At 47.7% G+C, this 22,567-nt stretch overlaps 1 protein-coding gene and 1 long non-coding RNA gene across 5 annotated transcripts in view; both read left to right on the forward strand.

Annotated features, from left to right (window-relative positions):
• AGPAT1 (1-acylglycerol-3-phosphate O-acyltransferase 1) overlaps nt 1-18,209 on the forward strand; it is a 47,416-nt gene extending 29,207 nt beyond the window's left edge. The window contains exons 1-7 of one of the 4 annotated variants that reach the window (XM_081903217.1): nt 613-660; nt 6,357-6,546; nt 10,843-10,976; nt 13,100-13,275; nt 14,880-14,975; nt 16,149-16,221; nt 17,127-18,208. In XM_081903217.1, the coding sequence (XP_081759343.1) occupies nt 645-660; nt 6,357-6,546; nt 10,843-10,976; nt 13,100-13,275; nt 14,880-14,975; nt 16,149-16,221; nt 17,127-17,269 (828 nt within the window). In that variant the 5' untranslated portion in view covers nt 613-644 and the 3' untranslated portion in view covers nt 17,270-18,208. Of the gene's footprint in view, nt 1-612; nt 661-6,356; nt 6,547-10,842; nt 10,977-13,099; nt 13,276-14,879; nt 14,976-16,148; nt 16,222-17,126 lie in introns of those variants that run through there. The other 3 variants (XM_081903216.1, XM_081903218.1, XM_081903219.1) reach the window with 3 other exon arrangements.
• Nucleotides 18,210-20,046: 1,837 nt separating this feature from the next.
• On the forward strand, nt 20,047-22,434 carry LOC309365301. Its single transcript, XR_014165985.1, has 2 exons — nt 20,047-20,966; nt 21,207-22,434. It is a non-coding gene; the product is annotated as an uncharacterized lncRNA (long non-coding RNA).
• Nucleotides 22,435-22,567: the final 133 nt, after the last annotated feature.

The following is a 22,567-nucleotide window of genomic DNA, read 5'->3' on the forward strand; positions in this document are numbered from 1 at the left end:
CAACCACATATTTCCACATTTCTGCCATAAAGTTCTGCCAACTCTTTCAGCGGCAGCTCTGTGCTGGAAGCTACAGCTTCAAATGCCGCCTCTGGGCTGGAGTGGAAATCTCACTATCTCTGGCATGAAGCAGGAATCTGTTTCCTACATTCCATCCCAATGTGTGTATTCCCCCGCCCCCTTCTTATCTCTTCCTCTCCCCATTCCCACTTCGCCTTTGGCATGCCTTTCGCATGCTGGGATCTTGCTGGGGCAAGTTTCCAGCTTGGTTACCCAAGACAAATGACACTGAACTCTGCGTTCTCTTCCTGGCCTCTCTGATGAAGCCTCTGTTCCTCTCAGGATAATGCCGAGACCTGAGCTTCTGCCAGAAGCGAAGTCTCCAGGGAAAGCCTATTATTATTATTATTATTATTGCCTGGTCCTGACTGCCTGGAATCTAAAAGCCAGAGGCAGCGTCTCCTCCTCCTCCTCCTCCTCCTCCTCCTCCTCCTCCTCTTCTTCCTGTAGGTCAGAAATTTTATTCTCTTTGACCAGACCGGATCCCCAGTCCAAGATATACAGGTATTCATTTCCTCACTTGCCTGAGTCGGAGTGGGGAGTTGCAGTTCCTTCAGGTGGGGAAGAGACGTTTTTCTTAAGCCATGTGGTGCCATTCAGGTATGTGAGGATGAACTTAAGCTCCTTGGAGGAAGGGGTAGCTCAGGAAAGGGCCTTTTCAGTACTGGCCCCGACTTGGTGGAATGCTCTGGCACAAGAGACCAGGGCCCTGGGGGACTTGACATCTTTCCGCAGGGCCTGCAGGACAGAGCTGTTCCACCTAGTCTGACCCTTATGTTGCCCTCCCCTTATGGTTTGGATCTATGGGCTACTTTTAAAATGAGGTTGCACTTTAAATTGCATTTTAACCTGTACAATGGTGTCACGGGTCACATACGCTTCAGGTTGCAGACTCCGCTAACCCAGAAATAGTACCTCGGGTTAAGAACTTTGCTTCAGGATGCGAACAGAAATCTTGCTCCGGCGGCGCGGTGGCAGCGGGAGGCCCCATTAGCTAAAGTGGTGCTTCGGGTTAAGAACAGTTTCAGGTTAAGAACGGACCTCCGGAACGAATTAAGTTCTTAACCCGAGGTACCACTGTATTTTAAATTGGGTCCCCCCCCCATTATGTTTTGACTGTAATTTTACTGGTGTTAGCCACCCTGAGCCCAGCTCTGGCCGGGGTGGGCAGGGTATAAATAAATAAATAAATCATTTATTTATTTATTTACTTATTTGAACCTGAGACTCTTAATCATGTGTGTGGGCCCCAAAAGATTCCTACATTGCAGGGGGTTGGACTAGATGACCCTTGGTGGTCCCCTCCAGCTATATGATTCTATGAAATAAAATACTAAAGCTTAACTGTATACCCTGTGCCATCACTATACTAATCTCAGTGCGTCCGCTTATAGGGTCTTGTGACAGTCTTCTTGTTTAGCCACTTATTTAGGGAAATGTTTGGTTTTGAGGAAACCAACCTAATGTGCACGCATTTTGCATGAATCGAATTGTATTACCCCATCACCAATTTGATTTGAAATCTTTTTAGATTGTGTTTGTGTTTAATTATTACTTTGGTTTGGTTTGTGTTTTGATATTGTTTAGCTCCTTTTGGCTCCCTATACTCCCCCCCCCAAATGAATAAGGGAAAAACTGTGGAGGGGCAAGGGGGGCGGTTATTGGTTTGGTTTGTTCTTGTTTTTATTATGCATTTTATGTTTTTATCTTCTATTTTTATGGTGTGAACCGCCCTGAGATTGAGAGATGAAGGGCAGTATACAAATTTAATAAATAATAATGATCATGACAATCTTTATCATCATCATCATCATCATCTATTATTTATACCCCGCCCATCTGTCTGGGTTTCCTCAGCCACTCTGGGCATCTCCAAACAGAAAATTAAAAGCACAATAAAACGTCAAACATTAAAAACTTCCTGATACAGGGCTGCCTTCAGATGTCTTCTAAAAGTCAGATAGTTGTTTATTTCCTTGACATCTGATGGGAGGGCATTCCACAGGGTGGGCGCCACTACCGAGAAGGCTCTCTGCCTTCAGACATAACTTGTTCATGGAAACGAATTATTAAGCAATGGCAAAAATAGGCTGCAACAATTTAAAACTGAAGAAATTACCCCCCCCCCAAAGTAGACATCTGTGTTGAAAGCCAAGATTAGCAGTGTCTCTATAACATTCACTGATAGCTGTGTTACCAAGGTGCATCTGGAAGTTGCCAGGTACCCCTTTGTGGGGAGGTGGCCCCACAACTTAGGGGCTGCCACAAAACAGGCCCTCTCCTGGGCCACCCCTACCCTCCAAGCCTCTGAGGGTAGTGAAACAACCATGTTTAACATGTGAGCACCTTGAATTGGGCCCGGAAACTGTTAGGATTTTTTATCTCACCAGCTGCTCAGCAAGTAGAACTATGGTTGTTTATATCATGTGAGTCTCTGAGAGCGTGAGACAGGAAGTCTCAGTACTGTTGGGTACTGCGAGAGAAGTTACCGTGTTTTTTGCTCTATAAGACGCACAAGACCATAAGACGCACCTAGTTTTTGGAGGAGGAAAACAAGAAAAAAATATTCTGAATCTCAGAAGCTAGAACAGCAAGAGGGATCGCTGTGCAGCGAAAGCAGCAATCCCTCTTGCTGTTCCAGCTTCTGGGATAGCTTCACAGCCTGCATTCACTCCGTAAGATGCACACACATTTCCCCTTACTTTTTAGGAGGGAAAAAGTGAATCTTACAGAGCAAAAAATACGGTACTTCCACTTCTGTGTGAGATGTTGTTCTGTACTTCTGCTGAGAGAGAGCAGACATGCTGATGGAGTCTCTCTCTATAGACCATTGAATAAAGTAATTTTAAAGCTACGATTGTCTCTTTCTTCTGGAATGAGATGCCAGAAGACGAATGTGCCCCTCTCAGGAGGGTCACTTATCACCGGTCTCTCTGGACTGAGGAAGATTTACAGCCAGAGGGTGACCACCAGAGAGACGCCCCGGTGTCTTGGGAAGGTGGTGGCGTTCCCGGGCGTTTTTCCAACAGAAACAACCAAGTGCCACTGTTTTAAAATGGATGTTGTGCGAGAGGCAAACGGAACCGCAGCTGGTAATCTGGGCACTGCATTTTGGACCCCTTGGAGTTTTTGAGCCGTCTTCAAGGGCAGCCCCATGTAGGGTGCTCTGCAGCAATCTAGTCTGGAAGTTACTGCAGCATGCAGTACAGTGGCCATGTATCTGTGCTCCCAAGTGGCAAACTCTTAGGAGCTGGGAAAAGGCATGCATGTGGGTGGGTGGAGAGAGATTGGGCACAAACAAAGGAACGCAGGGCATAATTTGGCAGCTTGCCTCCTAGCACGGTTGGGTTGCTGGATGTGTGGTTGCAAAACTATTGATTTCCTGGGCGGCTGCCCAGCCTGCCTGCCAGCCTCCCTGAGCTTTTCCCTCCATCATTGCTCCTTGGCGTCAGTGCCCTGCAATGCCTCTCTTGTTTTTCACTGCACATTAGCAGGATGGTTTGAGTGACCAGACCATAGTGTATGTTGCAATAGTGCTGTGGGAAAGTGGAGGGGGAGTGTGTGTGTTTTAAAGCTAAAAAAAAAAAAGGTAAAGGACTTCCAACAGTTAAGTCCAGTCGTGGATGACTCTGGGGTTGTGGCGCTCATCTCGCTTTACTGGCCGAGGGAGACGACATTTGTCCGCAGACAGTTTTTCTGGGTCATGTGGCCAGCATGACTAAGCCGCTTCTGGCGAACCAGAGCAGCGCACAGAAACACCGTTTACCTTCCCACCACAGTGGTACCAATTTATCTACTTGCACTTTGATGTGCTTTCGAACTGCTAGGTTGGCAGGAGCTGGGACTGAGCAACGGGAGCTCACCCCGTCGCGGGGATTCGAACCACTGACCTTCTGATCGGCAAGTCCTAGGCTCAGTGGTTTAGACCACAGCGCCACCCGCGTCCCTTTATTTTAAAGCTAGATTTTGCTAAAAATCTTTGGAAAGAATATTATTATTATTTCTTTATTATTGAATTTATGAACTGCCCTATACCCGGAGGTCTCAGGGTGGTTCACAGAAGAAAATCAAAATATTAAACCACAAATATATATAATAAAAATAAAAACAACAACTTGTTTGCTGGCTCTCATCCAGTCCTTTACCAAGGCCGAGACACTGGTCCAGAATAAATCTGGGACTCAACTACATTAGTCAAAAAACAGCATTTTGCAATGTGTTAGAAACATGCAACACCAGATGGCGCCGGAGAGCAAAAAAAAATTCTATGCAATTTTCCATAGCGTTTTCCCGTGTGTGTGGATCCACTCCTGGTGAAATCTCAGGTGCCACATTTGTGTGTGTGTGTGTGTGTGTGTGTTTGTACTTGCAAGGAACTGCATAAAAACATTCTACTCCTGCAGTCTTAGGATATAAGCTTGCAAAATGGTGTAAATTAAGGAACCTTCCACACTTGCTTATCAGAGAAGATCTCTGGGTGCCGACTTTGGGTGGCCTCAAGGCAGAAATTTGATGGTTTGACAGCACAGCAAAAGTCTGCCCATTAAAGAGGGGCTTACAGGTCTTCTCTGAGTGGGGAATGGTGCCTTCTAGCTGTAGTTCGCTTTGCCATGCACCAAGCTTAAGCAGTGAAGATGCAGAAGGGTATATCGGAGTCATGATCACGCACGAGGTGCTGGGTGTGCCTAATGCAACACTTCTCTCAGTGCAACTATGAGTTCACTTGAACGTCTTCGGCCAATCCCCATATCCCAACCGACGGCCGTGCCAACCCGAGAAGTGAAACAAACACAGTGTTATGAATTATTATGTATGCTATAACTGATACGGAAGGAGAGGGGGGGTACCTTTCCTTACCCCTCCTCCACCTACCAAGGGGTCCGAGGCGATGACCTCGACAGCCCCAGCTCTGCCCTGATCCCTCAGCCCCCACACCGTTGCATAAGCCCATCTTTCTTAAGCCTCCCTTTCGCTCAATTTCTAACATGGGTAGACCGTACCGAATTGTATTCTCCATTGACTATAATGGCCGCGCTTTAGCCAATCAGGACCATGCATTCGCCCTGCAGGAGCTAGCTCAGGGAGCCCTTGCACGCCTCATTTAGCTCTTGACAAGTTGCGAGAACAATGGAACCAAAACCAGTGACCTCGTAAAACTGTCAAAGACTTCCTACAATGTATCCATTTCGTTTCCGCTTTTGATCTCCAATATACACTTGACCGGCAAAGCACTGAAACTTTGGAAATTAATATAAAATCAACCAAAACTCCGATTTTCTCCATTTTGGTGTCATTCAAGTCAGTTCCCTCTGGACTCCATGGTGCTACCCCTACCTCCATAATCCCCAAAGCGACAAGTCACGTACTCAGGAAGACCTTAATCCTGTCAGATCGTTCTGCCAAACCCTTCCTCCGGGCAATGCCAGGTGTCAGGCGATGCATATCTGGACTATTGTCTTACCATCACCGGTACTTCAGAAGTGTTTATCCATGTTTATCTATGCATATCTCTCACTCTGCATATTCTCCCCTCCCTTCCTTAAAATGCTAATCCATGTAACCCCACCTTTCTGTAATATATTCGTGATGTAACCTGTGAAACCCAACCTTCCCATAATGTGTTCATGAGTTTCTCGCACTGTATTCTTGGACTTGGAGGGAACTTTTAAAAGTTTGTGTCACCCCACTCTCGGGGTTCAATCTCATCTTGAACCTGTTGCGCAATAAACCTTGGATCTCCGCATATTGCTCCTGTCTCCGGCTGAGCTCATTTTCTTCCGCTAGGACCCGCGGACTTAGTCCGACGAGCTGGGTGGCAGGGCAACTCCGCACCCGGAATTTTTCTGTAACAATAACTTAATTTCATGATTTTCTTATTTAGATACATTTTTACAGAAGCTGCTTTTAGGGGGATTGTGTTTGGCATGCAGCGCTTACAAGAATCCAAAATATCTATTAATGATGATTGTTTTGACCATTTTAATCTCTGAGTTTTAATCCATTTCATTCTATTGCTATGCTAACTTTTTGACAGTTTTGAATTGTTGTTAATTTTGTTTGTCGTGTCTTTTCGAAAGCTTCCTTGAGGGGTTTTTTAAAAGCAACAACAACAACAAGCGGTGCATAAATATTATGAAAATTTATATGCTGCTTAATTGCAGCCGTCTCTTAGCAGTGTATGATAAGTGTAACAAATACAACAGAGATAAAACAAAAGCAAGCTATAAAACGGAAGAATGGCTTTAAAATCGCTGCTGAAATAGAAACGGAGTTAACTCTTTCCCTCCCCCCTGCAGGGACAATGGAGATTTCGCTGGGCCAGGGGCTCCTCATTTTGTTCCTGGTGGTGGTCCCGCTTCTCTACGAATGGAGTGCCACCTTCAAGTACTTCTGCAAGATGGCGTTCTACAACAGCTACATCCTTTTCCTGGCCGTCATCGTCATCCCTATTTGCGCAGTCCGTGGGCGCAACGTGGAGAATATGAAGTAAGTACAAGAGTTTGTTTGTGTGTATTAGGCTCTTTGAGAGGTATTCAGTTATCTCATGCTGCTAGTGCAAGGATTTTCGTTCATGCAGTGGGACTCCCCCTGTTCCCTTCCACCTTCCCTAAATCTGCTCCAGAGTGTTGGGGTGGAGTGGGGAAACCCCCTAGAACAGATTTAGGGGGCCCATGGGGGACGGTGGCTTGGGGAACAATGTTCTTCCATGCCAAAGGAAGTCCCTGTGCTGGCGCGATGTTCACATAGCCAGCGCAATGGTGGGTGCAGCTCTGGTTGTGTTTGGCTGGGGGGGGGATGGGACGACTCGTAAATCTTTTGTTGGAAGATTGGGCATGGCTCTGCTTGCTGAGAGAGGAGGAAGAGGGGGAAGGAAGTCCAACTTAGAAATCTTAAATTGATTGCAAAGCTAATGAAATGTATAGACTTGAAAAGCATGAATTAAAACTTAAGAAGAAAAGAGAGAGTTTTTTTGCATGGGGTTAAGGCAGGCAGATGGGACGCGGGTGGCACTGTGGGTTAAACCACAGAGCCTAGGACTTGCCAATCAGAGGGTCGCTGGTTCGAATCCCCACAACGGGGTGAGCTCCTGTTGCTCGGTTCCTGCTCCTGCCAACCTAGCAGTTCGAAAGCACGTCAAAGTGCAAGTAGAAAAATAGGTACCGCTCCTGCGGGAAGGTAAACGCCGTTTCCGTGCGCTGCTCTGGTTCACCAGAAGCGGCTTAGTCATGCTGGCCACAAGACCTGGAAGCTGTACGCCAGCTCCCTCGGCTAATAAAGCGAGATGAGCGCCGCAACCCCAGAGTCGGCCACGACTGGACCTAATGGTCAGGGGTCCCTTTACCTTTACCTTTAAGACAGGCACAGCAATGGACCTCCAGACTCCGAGACTATCCCTGTGCCTGTTAACCGGAAGGTTGCTGGTTCGAGACTGCCCAGGGACGGCTGTGGGCAGGAAATCGATTAGATGACTCATGGGGTCCCGTTTTGATTCTATGTAGCCTCTGACCTTTTTTCTGGCCTCCCTGTCCTTTTATGGCTATGTCTTAGGTTGCATTTTGTTTAAAACTTTCTCACGTTTCCTCCTCAGACCTCAAGGTGAGAGGTCACCTTGAATCTATCGTCGGAAAACAGAAAGCATGGCTCCTTTTGTCTTCAATTAGTTAGGTTAGAGCTAGAACACTTTTCTATCTAGATTCTGAGCTTCCCAGAATAAAGCTATTTTTCTTACTCTGCTCTGTGTGCCATTGCAACAAGTGACGTCTACTCTCTAACCAGATTCACAAGTTCACAAGATTCACAAGTTCACAAGAGCTCCAAGAGGCTATTCGTTTCAGTTTCCATAACTTTGGTATCTCTGTGTAATGTGACTTAAGTTACACGGAGCATTTTTCATATTTGTGCGACGATACTTTGGAGGAGGGATGAGCAGAAGGTAAACTGGGTTCTACTGGTACATCTCTGAGCAATTTATTCCGAAAGCATTTATGAACTGCTTAATGTTTTAAAAACCTCTTAAGCGGTATGCAATCTGGAAAAAACCATGTCGGCAAAATACAAACCTATTAACCAATACAAACACAGAATAAAACACATGTTAAAAAGCATTAAAAGGTTTGGGATGCAGCTTTGGTTGAAAAGCTTGGGAATAAATTTTAAGAGGACAGGGCGGCTGGGAGGTTGGGTGCCAGCTTTGCCTTTGAGCCAGTGCCAACGACTGGGCTCAACCTCTTCAGCCCCGACTGGGCCAGGCGAGCTGGGAAAGCACTTCCAGAGACCTTTCACGCAGGAAGCAGGTCTAAGTGCTGTGGACTCACAACCTAGAGCTGTGAGCACCAAACTCAGTTCCAAAAGTCAGCGGAGCAAGGCAGAGCATGAACCACACGAAGGACAGCTCTGAAGTATAACTTCTTTTATTCTCTACAGCTACTGCATAAACAGCTGCTTGAGCAGTCACCTTATCTTTATACAGGTAACACTCAGACTCCCTTTGAAGTCAGGCTGGAGCGGAAGCAGCAATGAGCAATATCCTCCCCCTCCTTTCTGAAACATTGTCAGCAGATTCTTGCAATGGGAGGGGTGAAACATCTGGATCTGAATGGTGTGATTTTGCAATGTATTTGATTCCCGACAGAATAGCCCCCATCTCAGTATGTTGCTATGTAGAAATTAGAGTTCTTTGTGCTGGCTGAAATAGTAAGAACAATACTGACACTTGTTATCTCTTTGCACTTTGTAAAGAATAATTCCTGCATTATTTGTGTTACTCTCTAGAACTGAGTTTTATTTGCAGTTTAAGCTTTTCTCATTACGAGTATCTATAGATAAAATCAGTTTGTTTATTTTTTTATTTTTTATTTTATTTTATTTAACAGAATGATTACAAAATACAAGCAAAATACTGCAAATACATACATACATACATATATATTTCAGATAAGCACACATATATAAAAAAGAACAGAAAAGAAAAAAGGAAGAAAAGAAAAAAGAAAAAATAAGGAGTTGGAAGAATTTCTTCCAAATTCATTCTACAAATATCTCCATAATAAAATTTCGTTGATTGACTTCCATTGCTTACACTGCACTTCCTATATACATTTTAAGCAACATTGTATCTGTTATTCCGTATTTCCCCCATACAATCTCAATACAAATATTCTAATCAATAAGTTTTCTAAATCTTTCCTAAATCTATTCTAAACACAACCAATACCTTACATTTAATCTTTGTCTACATAAATAATCATTTAAACATTTCCATTGTTTCTGGATTATCTATAGATAAAATCAGTTTAATGCGGTTCTGCTCTGCACCCTTCCTTGATAACTTTTGGCCTAGCTGGAATGTCCCCACAGACTCTGACAATGCCTCTTCTTTCCTTAGATTAAGGATAGAACAGGGTAAACTAACCTACTGCACAAAGGTAAATTTTGCATTAATTTTATTTGCCATCTTTTGTCTCTGGCTCTGCCCACCACTGACATTTGGGCTCCTGGAATTTTGCTCTACATGGACCTGTGGCTTGGTTTTAGCTAGCAGTGCGGCTTAAGGACTGAAGGCGAGTCTTAGGGGCAGATTTGGCAGATATCATAGAATCACGAGTTGGAAGGGACTCAGGGGTCATCTAGCCCACCCCCCTTGAATGCAGGAATTTTGGCCAAATCATCCGTGACAGAGGGCCGTCCAACCTCTGCTTAAAAACCTCCAAGGAAGCTTCGAGATTTTTTTAAAAAAAATATATATAAAGCAGTATAAAAATAAAATGAACCACCACCACCACAAAATTCATTGTAAACAAAGATGTACCTAGACATTCCGTTGTGGCCACTGTAACCTGGGTTTAAGGTGCCATTTGACGATTAATATACATATCTGAGACGTGGCGGGTGAGGAGATCTTTTAGGTTAGTGGAGTGCCACAGGGAGGCATCTTGGACTTCACCTGAGGCAGCAAAATGTCTTGTGGCAGCTGCTTCTTACATGGTTATATGCAGGTTGGCCTCCTGTGGACTTTACCTTTACCTTTACTGTATTGGTAGAAAGAGGAGAGTCAACAAAAGCAATAAAAACAACTTCTCGCTGCTTTGGTATTTTGAAAAGTGAAATCTGCATTGAACAACACTGGCCTCTAGAGGGAGCATGAGCACTCCAGACACCTCAGTGCCTCAAAAATTATTTTTGACTGACAGCTTATTATTTTATTTTTATTTTTATTTATTTTGATATTTACACCACCCTTCATCAAAAGATCTCAGGGCAGTTCACAAGATAAAAACACCAATAAATAAACAACAGCAACAAAACAGTAACCCGCGCGCCCACAAATGCATTTAAAAGGTTGTGGCAAATTAATCAGCCAAAGGCCCAGTTGAAGAGGAATGTTTTTGCCTGGCACCTAAAAATATACAGTGGAACCTTGGTTCTCAAATGACTTGGTCCTCAAACATTTTGGCTCCCGAACGCAGAAAACCCAGAAGTATTCCGATTTTTGGAATGTTTGTTGGAAGCCGAACGTCTGGTGCTGCTGTCGGCTATTGTTTCCACAGCGCCTGCTCCAATCGGAAGCCGTGCCTTGGTTTTTGAACGTTTCAGTAGTCGAACGGACTTCTGGAACAGATTATGTTCAAGAACCAGGGTGCCACTTCATAATGAAGGCACTAGGTAAACCTTGCAGAAGGGAAGATGGCAAACTGTTGTTGTCATCATCAGCGACCGCGGTGCAGTGAGGTGCGGAAGTCGCAGGTGAACAAGTTTCTCCTCTCTTTTCTTTTCCATCTGTAGGATAATCCGGTCCATGATGCTACATGTGAAATACCTGTACGGGATCAAGATTGATGTGCGGGGGACAGAGAACTTCAACATCAAGCAGCCTTATGTGATCGTGTCCAACCATCAGAGCTCGCTTGACTTGCTCGGTACGCCTGGGCAGGGGGGAAAGGAGGTCTGGGTAGGTGGCTGAGGGCCACGTGGCCAGAATGTGAGTAGAAAACCCCTCGTGGCCTCTCCTGTCAGTCCATTTTACCATGTTGTTGTTGTTTAGTCATGTCCGACTCTTTGTGTCCCCATGGACCAGAGCACGCCAGGCACTCCTGTCTTCCACTGCCTCTCACAGTTTGGTCAAACTCATGCTGGTAGCTTCACGAACACTGTCCAACCATCTTGTCCTCTGTCATCCCCTTCTCCTTGTGCCCTCCATCTTTCCCAACATCAGGGTCTTTTCCAGGGAGTCTTCTCTTCTCATGAGGTGGCTAAAGTATTGGAGCCTCAGCTTCACGATCTGTCCTTCCAGTGAGCACTCAGGGCTGATTTCCTTCAGAATGGAGAGGCTTGATCTTCTTGCAGTCCATGGGACTCTCAAGAGTCTCCTCCAGCACCAGAATTCAAAATTCATTTTGGTAAAATTCATTTTACCATACCACTCAATTATTAAGAGTTCCTGCTGAATTTAAAGCAATCTTCATTGGTTTCTAAGCAGGTGCGGGGAGACTTTGGACCTCTAGATGTTCAAAGAATTGTAAGGTTGGAAGGGACCATGAGCTTCACCTAGCCCAGTGCTTTTTTTCCTGGGGGGACACATACCCCTAAACATTTTGTAAATCTTAATTTTGGCCTCATTGAGGGTCAGTATTTCAATACGAGAAGGAAAATGAGAGTACAGTGGTACATCAGGTTAAGAACTTAATTCATTCCGGAGGTCCGTTCTTAACTGAAACTGTTCTTAACCTGAGGTACTACTTTAGCTAATGGGGCCTCCTGCTGCCGCTGTGCCGCAATTTCTATTCTCATCCTGAAGTAATGTTCTTCACCTGAGGTACTATTTCTGGGTTAGCGGAGTCTGTAACCTGAAGTGTCTGTAACCCGAGGCACCACTGTACCCCTAAAAATTTTTTTAAGGAAAAAAAGCATTGACCTAGCCCAACCCCCCCCCCCGCCGTGCAGGAATCTTTTGACCAACGTGGGGCTCGAACCTGCAGTTCAAAGTCTCATGCTAAACTACAACAACTCCCATCAGCCCCAGGAAGTGTGGCCAGGGATGGTGGCTGTTGGCAGCCAATAACCTCTGGAGAGCCAAAGGTTCCCCACACCTGATTTGCAGAGTTGGGAAGGCATCTTCAAAAGCCTTCTTCTTTGGCGATCACTCATAGCCGAGTAAGATTGTCTACCATAAACACGGTTTTAACAGTGAGTCCATAAGTGACTGTGGAGGCCAATTCTGGATCCATGCGTCCTTCCACAGTGGGGACATTGGTTTCCGGGTGGGAGCTGAACACAGTGTGGATTTGCCAAGCGTGCCTTCCTCTTAGCACATTTCTCCCTTGCGTCCTGAGTTCGAGTGTCTTCAAAGCCCATGACACCTTTGGTAAAGGCTGTTCTCCAACTGGAGCGCTCACAGGCAAGTTTTTCCCAATTGTTGGTGTTTATACTACTTTTTTTTAGATTTGCCTTGAGACAGTCTTTAAACCTCTTTTGTTGACCACAATCATTATGCTTTCCATTTTTAAGTTCAGAATAGAGGAGTTGCTTTAGAAGATTATAATCAGGCCTGATTATCAAAAGTAATCTAGTCTGGGATAGCCAACCCTCCAGATGTGACTGAACCATAACTCCTGTTCCCCTTGGCCGCCGTCTGCTGAGAGTCAAACAACATCCAGAGGCAACTGCATTGGCTGCCTCAAATTTTGGCTGATCTTTTTAGTTGAATTTTGCACAGGAAGGGAGTCCAGGAAGGGTGAAAACGTTTTTAAAAATTTGCTTTTACATCCCAGTGGGGAACCTGTGGCCCTACAGAAGGTTCTGAGACTCCTAACAGCCTCCAGGCAGCATGGTCCAGTGGTCAGGGACGATGGGAGTTGTAGTCAACAAGATACAAATTGCCACAGATTCCCCACCTCTGGTTTACTGCGCCTTTGCTGTGCCACCAGGCCGTGGTCGCCCCCGACCGGTGTTCTGGCACATAGTGGGCTGGGCAGCCTTGATCTGTTGCCGGGGCTAACCTTCCCACTTTCCTCCTTCTCCACTGCCTTGTCCCACCTTGCAGGGATGATGGAAGTCTTGCCCGACCGGTGTGTGCCAATCGCCAAGAAGGAGCTGATGTACATGGGCACGGTGGGGCTGGCGTGCTGGCTAGGGGGCATCATCTTCATCAACCGCAAGAAAACCGACGACGCCATTAGCGTCATGGCGGAGACGGCGCAAACCATGCTCTGTGAGGATGTGAGTGCTGCTGGAGCGGTAGAGGGGGGCTGCCTACATTTTGGGGAATCGTGGGGGATCTGGAGGAAGGGATTGCAAAGTGGGATTGTGTCTGTGTCGTGGCTGGGTGTACAGGATGGAGCAAGAGAGCTAATATTGATTATTTCCCCCCAAAATTCACAAGGGCGTGCGCCTGGGTGCCAGCCTCTTGGAATTTCCCACCGTGCTTAAATGCTAACTTGCTGGTACAGCCCTTTTGGGCAGAGAGTGGGAGAGAGGGAAGTTTGCCATTGTAGCATTCGGCTCTTAATCACAGTGGTCCCTTGGTTCCCGAATGGCTTAGTTGTTGAACAAATTGGCTCCCGAACGCCCCAAACCTGGAGGTAAGTGTTCCAGTTTGCGAATGCTTTTCGGAAGCCGAATGTCCGCCGTGGCTTCCACTTGAGTGCAGGAAGTTCCTGCAGCCAATTAGAAGCCGCGCTTTGGTTTTTGAATGGTTTTGGGAGTCAAACGGACTCCCGGAACGGATTAAGTTTGAGAACCAAGGTACCACTGTACTGTACAGTCTCCTCAGTGGGTGGAACACACCATCTTGGAGTGCACAAGGCGGAGGGGAAACGTTTTTGTAGGAAAACAAACCGGCCTCAAGCTCTCTCCGCAGAGAAGGGCTTTTTGGATTTGCTCTGTGCCAATTTAGCCGTCTGCTAAATCGACCACGCTGCAGGGCAGAGTGTTGATTGCGACATCTATTTGGCCGAACGGATTGTCCATTTTTAGAGGCAGTGTAGCTCCAGAGATGGGACGCGGGTGGCGCTGTGGGCTAAAACACAGAGCCTAGGACTTGCCGATCAGAAGGTCGGCGGTTCGAATCCCCGCGATGGGGTGAGCTCCCATTGCTCGGTCCCTGCTCCTGCCAACCTAGCAGTTCAAAAGCACATCAAAGTGCAAGTAGATAAATAGGTACCGCTCCGGCGGGAAGGTAGCCAGCGTTTCCATGCGCTGCTCTGGTTCCCCAGAAGCGGCTTAGTCATGCTGGCCACATGACCCGGAAGCTGTACCCCGGCTCCCTCGGCCAATAAAGCGAGATGAGCGCTGCAACCCCAGATTCTGTCACGACTGGACCTAATGGTCAGGGGTCCCTTTACCTTTACCTTGCTCCAGATACAAGTTTCTGGGACCCAAACGACAGTGGAGGGATGTTCTGCTCATGTGCTTCTGCTTGGGACACGTATCCTGGGCCGGATCCAGGCCGGGCTCTTCTTATGGTGGGTTCTTCTGCTGGGTCTCTAACAGCCACTGGGGAAAGCTTTTTCAGCTTGGGGAATGGAGGGCACAGAAAGGAACCCCTTTACAGTGGTACCTCGGATTAAGAACTTAATTCGTTCTGGAGGTCCATTCTTAACCTGAAACTGTTCTTAACCTGAAGCACCACTTTAGCTAATGGGGCCTCCTGCTGTTGCCGCCGCGCGATTTCTGTTCTCATCCTGAAGCAAAGTTCTTAACCTGAGGTAATATTTCTGGGTTAGCAGAGTCTGTAACCTGAAGCGTATGTAACCCAAGATACCACTGTAGCTGTATTTGTGCAGCCTGAAGCTACTTATACTTCTTCTTTTTCTCCTCTGCAGGTTCGGGTCTGGGTGTTCCCCGAAGGCACCAGGAACCACAACGGCTCCATGCTGCCCTTCAAGCGGGGTGCCTTCCATTTGGCTGTGCAAGCCCAGGTAGGGAGTCCTTTCCTCTTTACTTAGTCTTGGGGGCGACTCAAGCTGCAACCCCCTGTGCGGTTTTGCCCTCTGAAATCCGGCGGGGGTGACCTCTGAGCAAACACACACAGCGTGTGTCCTGTTAAGGTTGCAGAGCAGCAGGTTAAGAGCCAGGAATTCACCTCCAAGTCTCTCCTCCACCACTGACTTGCCAAGCGGTCTCTGCCATACCACGTCCTCTCTCTTTTGGCCAAACGGGGATGATTGTACCTCGCAGGGCTGTTTTGTAAACATTAGCAGGAAGATGTATGCAAAGCATGAACCAGGAGGGCTGCTTTTTATTTTGTTAAGCCAAAGAAAGGTGTCTTAGAGAGAGCAGAATATTGGTCTGCCTGACTCTCTATTGCCAAAACCAGGGTTTCCCAAGCTTGGGTCTCACAACTGTTTTTTGGCCTACAACTCCCATTATCCCTAGCTAACAAGGCCAGTGGTCAGGGATGATGGGAATTGTAGTCCATAAACAGAGGGAGACCCAAGTTTGGGAAACACTGGCCTAAACGGACTGTCCGTGGGTATCCGGGGTTTCAGAGGCAGAGTCCTTTCATTTCATAGAATTGCAGCGTTGGAAGGGACCCCAGGGTCCAAGCCCCTGCAACACAGGAATCTCAGCCATGCAGCGCATGGTTATAAAAGCAGATGAAACCAGTGCTGCTCTAAAACAAAACCGCTCCAAGTCGTATGGAACAGAGTCGATGCCGGAAAAGAGGTGGGCACCATTCAGTGAAGCACCTGAGGTGTCAAAAAGTGCAAAGAGGTGTGTTTTCATAACAAAAAACTTAGCATTCCTATGGCACTGTTCAGAGAATCGGGTGCCTTTTCCCAGTCCTTGCAATGGCCTTAATAGGTTAGACCACCATGACAGGAGAGAAAGAAGGAAGGAGGGAAGAAAGAGCTGAAAAAGGAGGAAGGGAGGGAGGAAGATTTTTCTCGTTTTCTCATAATGCTGGAACCCTTTTCATGCAGCACACAGCTAAACTCTGGGATTCGTTTCCCAAAAGACCATGACAGCCACCAAATCAAAACAACTTTTAAAAGATGTTTAGACACCTTCTTTTTTAAACAGCCCTCCCTGAAGTATATTATCTTTTTTGTCATCTTCCTGCTGTCCCTCCCTCCCCTGCCCCTTTCCAGGTTCCTATCATCCCAGTTGTGATCTCATCGTATCGGGATTTCTACAGTAAGAAGGAAAGGCGTTTCACCACGGGTGAGTCCAGCCGTCTGGCTCCTTTTCCCTCCCTTCCCTTATCCCCATGGACGAGGCTGGTTCTGACAAATTTGTGGCCACTCACTGGCTGTTGTGGTAGGGTCTTCTGAAGGTGGGTGATGTAATTTTGGGGGGTTTAAATGGCTTTGGTGGTTTTCAGTGCTGCTTTCAATAGGGCTACTTAGTTGGAGGGGGTTAAAATAGGTAAATCAATCATACAATTTTAGTTGTACAGTCATACCTCGGGTTACAGACGCTTCAGGTTGCGTTTTTTTGGGTTACGGACCGCTAAAACCTGGAAGTACTGGACCAGATTACTTCCAGGTTTCAGCAATCATGCATGCGCAGAATCGCAACACGCGCATGCACAGATGCACCGCTGCGGGTTGCAAACGTGCATCCCGCACGGATCACATTCGCAACCCGAGTGTCCACTGAATCTGTTTTAGTTTACGCTGTGAGCTGACCTGGGAGGAAAGTGGGAATATGAAATTAGCAGGCAAATAAATGAAAATACAGTGGTACCTCTAGATGCGAACGGGATCCGTTCCGGAGTCCCATTCGCATCTAGAAGCAAACGTAACCCATGTCTGCGCGTCTCCGTCATGTTTCAGCACTTCTGCGCATGCGCATGACGTCATTTTGAGCGCCTGCGCAAGCGGCAAAACCCAGAAGTAACGCGCTCCATTACTGCTGCGGAGCACAACTCGAACACGCTCATCCTGAAGCACATTCAACCCGAGGAATGACTGTAATTAAATACCCCCTGCCCTGTCTCTTTGCAGCCTGCACACTTAACACTTTTCTTTTTCTTTCCTTCTCTCTCCCTTTCTGCCCCCCACCTGGTCCGGCTACATCACCACGGCCCCTTTCCGCTGCCTCCGTCTCCTCCTCCTCCGGCGCAGGGCGCTGCACGGTCCAGATCCTGCCTCCCATGCCTACGCGGGAGCTGGTGGCTGAAGACGTGCCGGCACTGACAGATCGCGTGCGCCAGGCCATGCTCATTGCCTTTGAGGGGCTCTCGGTGGAGCTGGGTGCCCCGCAGTGACCCCCTTTTACTACTTCCTCCCTCCCAACATCCGGCCCTAGAGAGAGACTGAGAGAGAGGAGCTTATGGGGTGGGGACTGGGAACAGCTTTGCGCCCACTGGGATGGGGGCCATGTCAGAAGAGGGTGACGTTAACTACCCAGCGGCCAAGCCGGAACCAGGAGTGGCAGAGGCGGTGATGGGAGCTCGGAGATTTGCAAGCTGGGGGTGGGCTTTGCCTGGCCACGCCCACAAGGAGCCGCAGGGGCGGAGTTGATCCCAGCCACGCCCGCTTCCACCTTTCGGACCAGAATTCTCCCCTCCCACAACCAGGTAGATGGCGCAGCCATCTCCCCGCCAGGTCTTCTTCACCTCATCCGTTTCTGTCGATGTGAACTGTTCCGCTCGAGCTTCTCGGACTGGACCACTCCAGCCCCCTGTTCCGGGGTCGGGGAACATTTTGTGGGCTGACCTACAGGCACCGTATAAACAGAACCACTCCTCGAACCCTGCAGAGGGAAGATCCATCCCGGCGCACTTCTGGGGGACGAGATGGGCGCAGGGCAGGTTCTGAGTGCGAACACTGCAAAATGTGAAGCCGGGTTGCGGGCTGGTTGAAAACATCCCGCTGGCCTTTCACGAAGGGGTGTGTGTGTGTGTGTTTGCGTGTGAGATAAGGGAATGGGCACGATTGATCGATCCGCTACATCTTGCCTGCGGTGGGAGCGAGGTGGCGACGAACCACTCCAGAGCTCCCCTAGGAGGGGAGCTGTGCGGACTGCGACCCATCCGGGCCTTGGACTGACCAACAGCTCTAATAAAACAGTGGACAAGACTACCTCCCTCTGTGAAAGGGGCACGGCGAATGGGAGAACTGTGGGGGGCTGGGGACACAGAAAGAATGTGGCTCTGTATTGGCTCTTTTCAGTCACCCGGTGGATGAAACGAGGGAACGAAAGAGCAGCTTTGCGGGGAGGGGGGGTTGCGGTGTGTCTTGCGGGGGGGGGGGCTAAAATAATATGGGCTGACCCTGTGGAACCCAGTTTATGGGACCAGCCCTTGACCCAATTGATGTGGGGCGGAAATTAGGGATGCTACTTTGGGGGAAAGCGAGAGCAGGAACGTGAGAAGACGCCCCGTTTCCTGACAGCCTCTCAGGGCCTGTTACTTTTGTGTTGGTTAAAATATTTTAACTGCCCTGCGAAGGGGGAAGCAAGCCTGCCCTTATCCGAGCTCCGTCAACGTGGCAGCCTGCTTTCCTGGTTCCAGCTGGAGGCATTGGGCACTGCAAACTCTCATTTTTTGGTCTCGGAGGTGGGCAGAGGGGAGGTACGTGTGTGTGCTCCCTCTGTGGCAAAATATGGCAGGAAGGCTGAGGTCTTGGGACAGGGCATTGGGGAAGGGCAACCAGTGGTTGGGTGCAGGGTCTGTAGGCCAATTTTTTGGGGGGGAGGAGGAAAGGGGTGCACAACATGGAGGAGGGGGCTAGTGGCATGAGGCTGGTGCCCTTTAGCCAATTGGGCCAAGCAGGAATTAAAACATGTGGCACCCTTCAGCTATTACTGGACTACAATTCCCATCATCCTTCACCACTGGCTGAGGCTGATGGGAGCTGGGTTTACGGCAGCCGCTGGAGGGCACCTCGTTGCCTGGCCTACTCCAAGGCCTCAGGTGGAGGAAAAAGCCTTTCCTGGACCTGTTCTCTCTAGCCCTGGGGCTGATGGGAGTTGTAGTCCAGGTGATTGGGAGGGTGCCATGTTGGTGCCCCATAAGGCCTGGGATGGAGGAGAGACGAATTGCGGGCAGTCAGATGCATGCACTTCCTGTGCATGCTCCCTGGGACTGGAGTGGATTTCTGTGTGCAGCTATATTTTTTATGAGGGTGGGCCATTACGATTGGGGAGAGGCTATAATTTTGGGATGAGAGACCCCTCTATTGTGGGGGGCAGGCGTGCTTGGGAAGCTGTTTCAGGGAACGTGCGCTTGTTCGTGGGGTGGGTGGGATTTTGCCAAATATTCCCTGCTTTGGGGGGAAGAGGGGCAGCTGCCTCTGCTCCTCTCCTGCCTTTGGGGAATTCCCCTGCCCTTGATATATTTCTGTCCTCTCCCCACTTGGAGACCCAGTTGCCTATCCCTCCCAGCAGATGCCCTTCTGGGGGGGGGTGTTGATGTCAGGGGAGCGTCGATGTGGGGAGGGGGCGACGGGCAAAAGGGGCATCACCAAGTCCATGTTCCTAAGACCTTCTTGCTTTTAATAAAGACCCTCAAACAAGCCCCCACCATTGCAACGCGTCTCGCTCTGTGTCTCTAGCAGATAAAGGTGGGTTTTTGTGTGACGGTGGGGTCCTGTAACCTTTGCCTTTGGCACCTTTTCAGAGATGTTGCAGTTGAGCTGCAGGCGAAGGCTTTCTGTTCATCTGCTGCAGGCGTTACCAGAATTGCAGGCTATTTACCTGCAGGGAAGCGGGTGGCGCTGTGGGTTAAACCACAGAGCCTAGGACTTGCTGATCAGAAGGTCGGCGGTTCGAATCTCCATGATGGGGTGAGCTCCCGTTGCTCGGTCCCTGCTCCTGCCCACCTAGCAGTTCGAAAGCACATCAAAGTGCAAGTAGATAAATAGGTACCGCTCTGGCGGGAAGGTAAACGGCGTTTCTGTCTACTGCTCTGATTCACCAGAAGCGGCTTAGTCATGCTAGCCACATGACTGTATGCCGGCTCCCTCAGCCAATAAAGCGAGATGAGCGCTGCAACCCCAGAGTCAGCCATGACTAGACCTAATGGTCAGGGGTCCCTTTACCTGCAGATAAACTATGGAAAGAGCTGGGGGGGGTTGCCCTCACAGGAGGTAATTAATGTCACACACTGGGATGGCTATAAAAATGGGATTAGACAGATGCATGGATAATATTATCATTAATATTTACGTACAGGGCTTCAGCCCTTTATACCTGAAGGAGCATCTCCACCCCCATCATTCTCCCCGGATACTGAGGTCCAGCTCTGAGGACCTTTTGGCGGTTCCCTTATTGCAAGAAGTGAGGTTACAGGGAACCAGGCAGATCCTTCTCGGTAGTTGTGCCCACCTGTGGAACCTCTTCTCAGATGTCAAAGAGATAAATAACAACTTTTAGGAGACATCTGAAGGCAGCCCTGTCTAGTGAAGTTTTTAATGTGTGATTTTTATTATTAAATGTATTTTTGTTGGAAGATGCCCAGAGTGGCTGGGGCAACTCAGTCAGATGAGCGGTATATAAATAATAAATCTACTACCATTATTTTATTCCCAAATAAATCCAGCTGCAGCAATTCATTCCAATGAACAGTTATTAACTGGATCAGAATCTTACAAGAGATTCTGTGGAATTAAAATGGCATCTTTCTCCAAACAGGACTGCTACCATTCAAGAAGTTAATTAGTGACCTTTTATTTATTTGTTTTTTAATAAAATGAAATTAACTATGTCAAAAGTGCAGCTTGAACAATATTCTCTTGCCCAGAGAGCTGTCCCTGGGAAACTCGGCGCCAGGTTCCCACGACCCCAAAATTCACTTGGGAAGACAAGCAAACTAATGCCAGAGTACTTGAAGAAGCAAAGATCACCCATGTCGAAGCAGTGATTCCTCAACAACAATTTCGTTGGGCTGGTCATGTTGTTTGGATGCCTGATTGTCATCTTCCAAAGAATGGAAAGCGAAATACCGGTGGACAGCAAAAGAGGTTTATAAACAAAAAAAATTCCTTCCAGTAGCACCTTAAAGACCAACTAAGTTAGTTCTTGGTATGAGCTTTCGTGTGCATGCACACTTCTTCAGATACACTTCTTCATATCTGAAGAAGTGTGCATGCACACGAAAGCTCATACCAAGAACTAACTTAGTTGGTCTTTAAGGTGCTACTGGAAGGAATTTTTTTTGTTTTGACTATGGCAGACCAACACGGCTACCTATCTGTAACGAGGTTTATAAAGACACTCTCAAGGCAAATCTTTTAAAAGTGCAGTATAAGCACTGATCACTGGGAAACACTGGCCTGCAAACGCTCCAATTGGCGAACAGCCTTTACCAAAGGTGTCATGTACTTTGAAAAAGCACAAACTCAGGACAAAAGAGAGAAACGTGCACACTTGGAAAACCCTCACCGTAATCAACTCACATCCGGAAACCGATGCCCCCACTGTGAAAGGACGTGTGGATCAAGAATTGGCCTCCACAGTCATGGACTCACTGTTAAGACCGTGTTCATGGAAGACAATCTTACTCGGCTACGAGTGATCACCAAAGAAGAAAGAAGATTTTAAAAAAATTATTATGCTTCGCCGCGAAAGATTATGCCATAATAAAGCCATTCATCTTTCAGATGCTGCAACGTGCAATCATATCTTGCCCTTTTGGATACTGAGCTCAAAGGTAGCATACATAGGTTTAGGGTGAGCTTCCAGGCAGAGGAATTGAACGCAGATCTTTTCCTAGTTCCAGAGCTGGAAAACCTGTGGCCTTCCAGATGTTGGATTTCCAGCTGCCATCAATGCCCACCACACCCCCATTGGGGGGGGGAGAGGTAAGGGAAGATGGGAGTTGCGTTGTCCAACAACACTGCAGCCAACTTAGCAGGGGCAGCGAGATCTCAAAAGCAAATAAATGCCTTCCGTTGTTCACGTGTGGTTGGAAGAAGTACAGGGTTGCAGGGAATGTGGTGCAGACCACGATCATTAGCTTGTTAAGAGTTTGGTGTATTTCAGAAGAAAGGTAGTTTGAGAGGAGTTAAGAGCTCTACCTGTCGAATTCTGGACTGACTGTGGTTGAGAGACCAACCCAGGATAAACAAGGTGATGGAGAAACTGGAAAACTGGGGTGGAAGGGAGGTAATCCAAGAAACAAAAATGAGTGCTCTTCGCCACAGAAAAATTCAGGCAACAAAATCAAGAACACCCTAGGCAGGCCACATTGCTGCTTAAAAGTTGGCATGAGTCGGACACTAACACTTTTAAATTCCATTCACTTCTGTGGGGGCATTAAGCACGGGCTTAAGATTGCTGTCCTTTGCATAGTTGGGAATAATCTACTACTTGCAGCAGGATTTGCAAATGAGTCAACACGCCTAGAAATTCATTGTAAATCTCCCATTGAAATCAAAAGTGCTGAATTTTCCTCTCTCTTTTTTGCATTGGCTGTGACTGCCTCAAGAATTCTGTGTGGCCGTCTTCGAATTCTTCCAGAAGAATGCTGTGCGACTCAGAAGCTTGCTTCCATTAGTTAATCCGTTAGAGGCTGTGTGTATTTTGCTTTTAAGTACAGTAATGAGTGGAGTGTGTCCAGGGA

Source organism: Podarcis melisellensis (genome assembly GCF_964234715.1).
Source record: "Podarcis melisellensis genome assembly, chromosome: 2".
Classification (NCBI taxonomy): Eukaryota; Metazoa; Chordata; class Lepidosauria; order Squamata; family Lacertidae; genus Podarcis; species Podarcis melisellensis.